Source organism: Cynocephalus volans, chromosome 3 (genome assembly GCF_027409185.1).
Source record: "Cynocephalus volans isolate mCynVol1 chromosome 3, mCynVol1.pri, whole genome shotgun sequence".
In the NCBI taxonomy this organism is placed as follows: Eukaryota; Metazoa; Chordata; class Mammalia; order Dermoptera; family Cynocephalidae; genus Cynocephalus; species Cynocephalus volans.
The window spans coordinates 107,819,685-107,829,963 of record NC_084462.1 but is presented as its reverse complement, the minus strand read 5'-3'; the positions used below and the strand labels follow the sequence as shown (position 1 = coordinate 107,829,963).

General features: G+C 36.6%; 1 gene segment (V, D, J or C); it reads right to left on the bottom strand.

Annotated features, from left to right (window-relative positions):
* Positions 1 to 8,420: 8,420 nt before the first annotated feature.
* LOC134372701 (T cell receptor alpha variable 26-1-like) lies at positions 8,421 to 9,248 on the bottom strand. The segment is given in 2 exon segments: positions 8,421 to 8,752; positions 9,209 to 9,248. Coding segments are annotated over 2 exon segments (372 nt in total).
* Between the last annotated feature and the right edge of the window lie 1,031 nt (positions 9,249 to 10,279).

Here is a 10,279-nt window from a genome sequence, read left to right as displayed (position 1 = left end):
TGTTGATTTTTTAGAAGCACAAAGATGATAATTTGGGTCTTTTCAGCAGAAGATAAACTGCAGTGGGATGAGGGATGAGACAAGGAAGAAAAGAATTGAATATAGAAATCTCTTTTCAGAGATTTCTGGATTATTTGAAGAAGAGGAAAAAGACGTGGTGTTAACTGGATGTGGATGTGGTAATGAAAGGGTTTTTAAAAACTGGGATATATTTACATGTTTTTAGAAGGAATCTATAAATGGTGGATCAAAGTTCTAAGGAGACCTATAGGATTGAAATATGGGTCACAGGTAGAAGATCAAGTTATGGTAAGAATGAACAAGAGTTATTTCCAATTTTCTTGGAATAGAGGAGGAACAGATTGGTTTAGATTTAAGTAATTCTTTAAGGTGTGAAGGCAGAAATTTGAAACATCTATTACTTTTTAATGAAACCTTTTTTGTTTGTTTTTATAAATAGAAATTAAGCACCTCCCAAGAGAGTAAATTGAGCAGGTTTAGGAACTCTGAGGTGGGAGAAGTTTTGAAATAGCCTCTGTAGGAAGTGTCAATGGGAGATGATTATAGAAAAAAAAGAATACTATGGGCCTGGTTAGTGCTGAAGATAACAACATGTTTCGATGACACCAGTCTGCACACATGTGATTATCTTGAACCCTGATTATGAGACCAGGTATGCTTATAAGAAGGAAGATACCGGTTCATGATTCAGAATTAAGATCACTGGTGTGACACAGAATTGAGATAAGAATAATGAGATTAATGACTAAATATTGCAAGTCATGTGCCATAGAGTTTGAGCATTATAAGTAAGAAAATCAAGGGTAAATAGCCTTTGAAAATAAGATGACAATAAAGGGACCAAGGGACTAAATGACCACATATAGTCAAATAAGAAGTGCAGTGAGAGTAACCGAGTGTGAGAATCTAAGGATAGGAGGTTACAGGCTGGATGTAAGATTTCAGAGGCGGAGCAGCATCTAACAGGAGAATTATCGTAAAATCTTTCTAGAGTGTGGCTATGGGCTAAAGGGGATCCTAATAATTGGTCTTTAAAGTTGATGAGTTCAGGCTTCTCTCTGAATGGTCCGTGCAGATATTTAAGTCACACAGTGTTTAGGTTACAGTGGAATCTTCTGAGCTGCGTCAAACCCTTCAATATGTGAGGAGGAGTGCTTGCTGTTTATAAAGATGGTAGTGACAAAAGGAATAGGAAAAAGTAGGGCCAAAGGCATGGCCTTCAAAGGTGCAGGGAAAATAGCCTGGATTATATGGGGGGCAAAAAGGATGCTGTTGCTACCTCTAAACCTGAGGTGTTTTAGATGAGGGAAGATAAGGAGCACTAGAGAAAGAACAGAGGGTCGGGTTTCAGTTAAGGCATATGGAAAGAATTTTCATAGGGGCTATAAGATGTTTTTGGTAGAATGAAGATTTAGAGGCCAAGTGGAAAGGTTTCTATGGAAAATAAGAGGCAGTGTGGTCAGTTGAGTAAATAGAAGTGAGTATGATCCCTGATGAATGATTCCTCTCCAGAAGGAGTCAGTTCTGTAGGACTGAAAGTGCTACAAGAGGTCCTAGTACAGAGAAACATGTTGCAATAAAGTTACCTGGTGCTAAGAAAGTTAGGAAATTCTGGGCTGTCCAGAAGAACTCAACTTTACTACATGAGTGCATGAGGAAGTCTGCTTGCATTTCTGTTTGCACATGGAAGCATTAGAGAAAAAGGTCTATACCTCACATTAAAAGTCCATGTGGCAGAGGCCACACCTGGAACATCATCTCTGAAGCCTGGCTGTCACCACAGTCATTGCCTAGAAATAGTTGCCTGGGTCCCTGCAGTGAGGCTGTAATGATTGGAGTCTTTGGGATGTTTATTTAGGCTGACCGAATCTTCTTTCTTGCTTTCCTATCTATTGATAGTTTAAGTATTGGTCCTTCTGCTTTTTCCCTGAACATCAGCCCTCTCTTATTCTTCTCTTAATTCTTTATCTAATATAGAATCCAAAGACAATTATTCCAAAGCACTTCTATAAATGACATTAATCCACACATTCCTTTTCTTCCATTTCACCAGCCTGCCACATCCAAAGACTGAATGACCCCCCTCACCCACTATTATGGCAACCTGAAACACTACCCTAGATTCTGGAATAATGTCAGTTATGGCAAAAATTTCGTTAACCTCATACTATGATACAATGCTGTGGGAGCCCTTTAATGTTTAAGGTTATGACAGGCATTGCTCGTTGTTTGCAAATGGCAGATTTTCTTCTTCCTTAAAAACTGAATCCTAATTTCTTTTAGTGAGCAATGTGCCTAGATAAAAATACATGCCTTCCCCAGACTTTTGCTGCTTGGAGTTGCTATGTACCCTGTTCTGAACAATAACATATGAGTATCATGAGCAATTTATCATCTTTTCCTATTCAATAGGTTGTCCACCTTTCCTAATAACCCAAAACATCCATAGCCAGGCTTTTTGGTACTAAAGATAAAGGGTCAAAAGTTCTACATTTGTGTTTCAGATGTAGGAAAACAGACCATTATCACATTTGTCATCTCAAGATTTTTCATAGAGAGCAAGAGCTTACCCAAAGTCTGATGTCATGTTTGTTAGACAAATGTGTTCTTACTCAAATAGCTCAGACACAAGAAGGGAAACTAGTAGGAAAACACCTGAAATTTTAATTTTAGTTCACAGATCACTTGTAGTTAATGTGAGGCTATTGTATTATTTTTTAAGTTTTTATTAAAATATTGTGTACATATAAAGTATAAATATATCATAAGTGCACAACCTGGTAAATGTTAGCAGCCTTGACATACTCATGTAACCAGCATGTAGACCAGGAAACAAAACATTACTAGAACTTCAGAGCCCCTCTTCCATTTATACTGTGTCATTGGTAACACCATTCTGACTTCTAACAATATACATTAATTATGCCTTCTTTTGTACTTTTATAAAAATGGCATGTTAATGGCCCTTTGAATATGTCTTTTGTGAAAAGCCTGCTTAAAACTTTGCCTTTTCTATTGGTTTATTTGTTTTTTTATTACTTTGAGGAAAGGCTCTTTTTTTTAAAATCAAAATTGGCCTTTTGACAATATTATGTGCTGTAAATATCTTCGATTCACTGGCTATCCTTTTAACTGTCAAAATAACTTAAATTTCATGGTAATTTTTCTGTGGTCCAATTTTGATGTATAGGTGCTATTGTATCCTAATTTTAGAAAAAAAATCTAACACAAAATAATGAAAAGTTCTATATTCTCTTCTAAAAGCTTTCTATTTTATTCTTACATTCAGATCTGCACTCTGTCTTAACCGCTTTTTGCATATGATGTGAGAGGTCAAGGCCAAGGTACATTTTTTTCTGTATGAAGTTTATTGAATGCCAGTTATTGAACAGACTACTCTTTGTGCTTAGCAAATAGTGCAAATGTCTTCCAATTTTGATTTTAATACTCTTTCAATATTAATTTTATCATGAAATTTTTATTGCCTATCTCTATCGTAATCTTATTCTGCTTTCATTTCAGTCTTTACTTTTAGATTTTTGTTTTATGTTTTATAGTCACTGCTCATTTCATTCCATTGATGATGCCAGGCAGTTTTCTAGACGTTTATTCTATTTACTAAAATAAATTATTTTCAGAAGTTTTTTCCCCTCTGTACTCAAGATGTTTTCTTTCCCATGTTCCATATTTGTATACATTTGTATACTTTGTTTCTCAGAAAATTCTTATATCTTACCTACTTCTAGCAGTAAGTTAATTTGAAAATCATTCGGTGTGTTGCTAGTTTCATGTAATTCTGGTGGAGTTAATTGTATATTCTCTTAATTTTAAAATCAATCTCTTAGATGTGCTTATATAGATTTTGTGAAACAGAATCCTCAATATGCACTGCTACCAAGCCTCTTTCTGATTCAATCTGTGTTATTTGTGGGAAGTTAAATTCAAAAGACACAATGTGTCACCATATCTCAGAATTCTTCACTCCTGTTAGTTTTCTTGTGGGATCATCCTATTAAATGAAAGAAGAGAAATAGATTTACTAATAGACAGATATCTAATAGTAGAACTAGTGAAAGAATTAATGACTGTTCTGTAAAAACTAGTCTTTAACTTTTCAATTTATGAAGATAAATTTAGCAAAATATTTTAAATCAGAAAGCATTCAGTGTAAGGACAGAGACATGATTTTTTGACTGGTAGAGGATAATTCCTGAACAGGAATGAAAAAGACAGAAAGACAAGAAAAAACATTTAAAAAAAAATCTGTTCACTATGGGGTAGGCAGACACTGTTTCATGGAGGCATAGCATTGCTAAATCATCATATGAGCTTTCTACACTATGTTCATCGGCTTGTAGTTATGGCAATGGATTGATTGTGAGTGCCAATTTTCTTTTCTTTGTAAAGTTAGGAGAGCCCCCGCCCTCTCCTTTTCATGGGATCTTAGCTAAATGCCATTCTAACCTTTCTAAACATCTGGTGTCAACTACCTTGTCACCAACATAATGCATAAGAATTTTAATAGAGGTGGGAGGAACTTATACACTTGGCATGATTTATGAAGACTGTCACAGAAAAAGAGATTTTTGAACTGGAATTAATTTTGAATTGGAATTTCATAGGGAAGAGCTTGAGAAAATGCATAGGAACCTATTTCACAAATAGTGATGAGAAAAGAATAAAGAAAGAAAAAAAGGAGGGAAAAGAAAGATAGAGAAGAAAATAAAGAAAGAAGAAAGAAAAAGGAACAAAGAAATTAATGAGTTCATGAATGAATAAGGTTTTAGAATATATCCCCGTCTGTATTATATTTACGTGATATCCTTGGGCTCTTTCTTGTATTTTCATGCCCCTAGCATTTTATTGTATTCCTAATATTTTCCAGTAAAATTTTAGTCATGAATATTTATTTACTGAATACATGTTTATTGAGGGCTTACTGTTTGCCAGTCACTGTCCTAGATAAAGAGGATATTTCAGGAAAAAAAAAAAAACAGAGATATAGGTTTCAGATCTTTGTGTGTTCAAATATAGGGGAGTAGAGGATGGTGTTAAACAAAAGGAAAGAGAAATCAAAGGCTGTAAGAATGAGTGTAAGAAAAGTGAAAGATCTTGAAAGAGATGCCAGTTTTTGGAAACTGGGAAACTGCTACCAGCACATCTCACTGCACTTTCTAAGATTTGGGTATAGATATCTGCTCCCTTATCTCTCACACATCTCACAAAGAAATTTCCAAAGTATGATAATCATAGCAACTTACATGTATCTACACATCCTATTTATCAGAACAAATTTCTCAGTCTTTGCAAAGATCCCAAGAATACTTGAATGCCACTCACATCAAGGATTGAGCTCCTATATTCTCGGCTTTATGTTCTGATTTCTTCAGTATCCCTTCTGCCTGAGAAAATGTATGGCTAAAAAAGAGTTAAGGATGCTTTAGAATTCCTCCACAACCAATAGCACATATTTTTACTGCCATTTGAATATTACAGGTACTAGCACTATCTTCCTATAGGATAAAGAGCCATTTATTTTCTCAACTCATAACTCACAAGTTCTACTCTAACATTCTTGACATTTTGCTCGAGAACGTGTATGTGGCATGGGTACCGTGCTCCATTTCACTGATGCTCCATTTGGAAGGCAAAATTGTCACTTCCTCCAAAAATTTTAAATGCACCTTTTTTTTTGGGGGGGGCATAGAAATTTCAATTTCAGAAACCTTATTAAAATAGACACTTCCACATACATACGAAGGTGAGTGTACAAAGATGTACAGTATTCATGACAACAAGGAAACAGAAACAAATATACATCAGTAAAAAGTAATTAGTTAAATGATAGAATGTTTCAAAGTGTTAAATAGACACCAAAAAGAATAAAGTGGACTTCTCTACTGATGTAAAAAGATCTCTAGGACACTTTATTAAATAAAAAATGAAACTCAAGTTGGAAAAATTCAAATAAATCCGTTTTAATTATTTATTATAAGCTTATTATTATCACAAATCATGATTTTTCTTTACGCTCTTTACCTGACTTATTCCTTCCCTCACCCCCACCTCCCACCTCTTCCCCATTTCTAGTATCCTTAGGTTTGTTTTCCCCTTCAGAAAATTCAATGTAATGTTTTGGTCTTTCTCTCTCTCTCTCTCTTTCTTCTTTCTTATAAAAATTAAGAAAGTGAGAATAGTTATAAGTGAGAACATGTGGTATTTCTCTTTCCTTATCTGGCTAATTTCACTTAATTTTCTCCAGACTCATCCATGTCGCTGAAAATGGCAGAATTTCATTCTTTTTTTATGACTGAGTAGAATTCCATTGTGTACATGGAATACCACATTTTCCTTATCTAGTTGTCTGTCAATGGACACTTAGGTTGGTTCCATATATTTTTTTAAGAATTTTATTTTAATTTTTTTTGGTTATGAGTATTCATGAGATACAAGGCTGACTGTTCCCCCTCATGCCCTAGATGTGAAGGCCAGATCCATACTGGCAGCATGCCCAATACCACAAATTGTGATTGTACCCTGTCTTCCCCACCCACTGGAATTCTACTCTGCCATAAAAAAGAATGAAATTCTGCCATTTGCAACATCATGGATGAGCTTGGAGAAACTTATGTTGAATGAAATAAACAAAGCACAGTGGTTCCATATTTTGGCTATTGTAAATAGAGCTGTGGTGAACACGGGCATGCAGGTATCCCTTTGACATGATGATTTCCATTCCTTTGGCTATATGCCCAGTAGTGGGGTTGCTGGATCATATGGTAGTTCTAAATGTGGTTGTTTGAGGAGCCTCCTTGCTGTTTTCCCTAATGGCTGCACTAATTTACAGTCCCATCAACAGTGTAGAAGAGTTCCTCTTTCCCCACATCCTTGCCAGTATTTGTTGTTCTTGGTCTTTTTAATAATGGTCAGAGTAACAGGGGTGAGATGATATCCTAATGGGGTTTTGATTTGCATAATGATGACTAGTGATATTGAGCTTTTTTTCATATACCAGTAAGCCATTTGTATGTTTTCCTTTGAAAAATGTTTATTCATCTCCTTTGCCCATTTTTTAATTGGATTATTTCTTTTTTTTACTATACGGTTGTTTATGGTTGTTTGAGTTCTTTATATATTCTGGCTATTAATACCTTGTTGGATGTACAGCTTGCAAATATTTTCTCCCATTCCGTAGGTTGTCTTTCTGCTCTCTTGATTGTTTCTTTTGCTGTGCAGAAGCTTTTTAAATTTGATATAGCACCATTTGTTTATTTTTTCTTTTGTTTCTTGTGATTTGGGATCTTATTCATAAAGCCTTTGCCCAGTCTTACTTCCTGGAGTGTTTCCCCTGTTTTCCTTTAGTAATTTTATGGTTTGGGGTCTTATATTTAAGTCTTTAACCCATTTTGAGTGGATTTTGGTATATGGTGAGAGGTACAGGTCCAGTTTCATTCTTCTGCATGTAGAAGTCCAATTTTCCCGGCACCATTTATTGAAGAGGCAGTCTTCTCCCCAATGTATGTTCTTGTTGCCTTTGTCATGCATGGAAAAACTGCATGTGTATCCATGTGTGTACGTAAATTTACATGTGGTTGAATAAAATCATATGCAAAGATATATATATGTGTATATATATATGTATGTATGTATGTATGTATAATTGAAATAAAACAGCCAATCATGATGTACCTTAAACTGTCAAACTTGGTGTTTTCTGAGAAGGGTGGTAGAAGCTAGCGTGAAATGATGGTACTTTCATTTTCCCTCTGCCTAAAACTTTTATGATGAGATGGATCTGTGTTATGCTTAGAAAATATTTAAAAAATTATCAACACTCAATGCTTCAAGACAAACAGAAAATAAATTAGTATTCACTTAATTTTTGTTTCTTTTGTAACAAAAACACCTTTCTTCTTCTCAAATATACATGGTCTAGACTAGCAACAAATCACACTTCAGATTTTTCTTGCAGAAAGATCAACTTGTTTCTGGTAATTGGAGCAACTGTGATAGTATGCATTTCAGAGCTTGGATTGTCCCTGGATTCAGATGAAAATAGCCTGAGACAAGCAGAATTATTTAGATTTTCCTCACCCTTTTTATTGAGACTAATACACTGAATAAACATTTTATTGACATGAGGAGAAATTGTGACAAATTCTTAAGCCTCTTTATTTTATTGTTATGTTAAAATTGTTTCTTAGTCCTCTCCTAATTCTCAGTCACATCAACAAATGAAGTCCTTATTTCTTGTCTTTGCTCCATTCATCCTCTCTCTACTTTTCCTTATCCATCTCCTCCCTTTGTTCCTTCCTTCCATTTTTCTCCTTTCTTATTACTCTCTGGCTCCTATTGATCTTTTGTTCTAGATGGTTGCTGCCACCTTCAGACCCTTGTCACTAGGGAGATACTGTGCAGGTGCAGCCCCATCTGTCCCAGTGTGCATCTCTCAAGATGCAGTGGTACAGGGCAGTGTCTCTCAGGGTGACGTGGGGCAGGATCAAGATGCTGGACTTTCTGTCTGCTGCGATGGTCAGAGAGGCCATTTCATTGGTCACAGTGTTTTGTAAACCATAAATTATATGTTGTGGACTCTGACTGGGCTTTTGCCGGTACCAATGTATATACTCATTTCTGCCAATAGCAGAGTGGTTACAAGGCAGGTTTACAGTTCCTCCTTCAGCAGAATCTATGGAGTTGGGCTGGGTGGTTTTAGCATCAATCATAGTCCCTAAGAGGTGAAGAAAATCAGATTAGCCCCTGATAACCAAATCAATGTAATTCTATGGATCAAGGATACAACACTCCCATAACTTTCCTCTCTGGCCCCACCCCATACTGCAGTGCTTTTATTTATGTCCTACAGGAACACAAAATATCATTGGCATTAATTATATAAAGCAAGGATCCATGCCAATAATCAGAGACTGTATAGGCTCTATACCATGGGACCTTGGCTCAATAAACCCAGAGACTTCTCACAACCTGGACACTGCTAAGGGCTGTTCTGGGATTATGACTATGGTCTAACCTGAGATATAGAACTTTATTCTCCCTAGAGAAATGCACAGACTGTTTCTCAATTATATTTCTAGCATGCTGAATAAAGCACAGGGAGTGGAGAACAAACCACCCTTCACGGTCCCTTGACCTCAAAGCCATCCCTTGGTAGACACAGAACACTTACCCAAGATCAGAAATATGGTTACTCCCATCACCAGCTTCATACTTCAAGGGAAAACTAGGATCATGGGCCCAGAGTTCAGTGTTTGTGTCTGATCCTAGGCTTAAAGAGTTTCCAAAGAACAGAAGCAAGAGCTACTAGTAAAGACGTGCAAGGAGTGCAGCTGTCACTGTGTTGTTGTCAGGATCTTGTCAGCCAATGATAGTGCAGTTCCTTGTCTAGATCTTCCTCCCCAGATTAAATAATGTCCCCAAGAAGAGGGTGAAGATATCAACCAGACATCCCCACCTCAGAGGGTGTCCACTGAAGTTATTTATGAGGTTTAACGTCTGAGAGGCTGACTCTGGATGAGGAAAATCAATCACAAGGATGTGTCTATTCGGAACCTTTGTTCCATTTTTTCTTCCTCAATGTGCCAAAAAAACTGTCTGATGCACCATGTAGCTTGAGAAAAGTGCCATGTAATCCCAGAAACGTGTTGCAGTCCAGAAAATGGAAGTGGTGTTAAAAAGTAGCAAATAATGTGCTCAGGGGCAAAGGAAAAAAACCCCCAAAAACCAAAAAAACAAAAAAACATTGAGACTGAAAGATAAATCTCCTAGAATTCAGGTTTCCTATAGAGGTCCCTGGAATCATGTATCTGCCATCATCTAGGCAGACATTTCTCAATGTACCTGTCCTTGATATAGTAGCTGATGACACTAGTGGTGCTGTCTCGTCCCCGCTAACACACGTCCTTAATGCTCATTTCTATTCCCGTGCTCATGGCTGCCATGCACCAAGATGCTGATGCAGAAAGAAAAAGAGAGAGGGGAAAGTGAACAAAGGTGAGGTGGGGGGGGGAGTGAGAAGAAAAGTAAAGGGAGGGAAGGAAAAAGAATTAAGGAATAGGGAAGGTAAGGGATGATTAGGGAAAAGAAACTTAGAGAAAACAGTGTTAAGGGAGCTTCTCCTAAAGGGCTTAGGCCACTAGGGTGAGGGCCCCTGAGCCCTTGAAGCCATAAACACAAGAGATCATAAAATACAAGTTATCTAAAGAGGATGAAAGCATATGCTACTTTTTTTCTGTTGTCT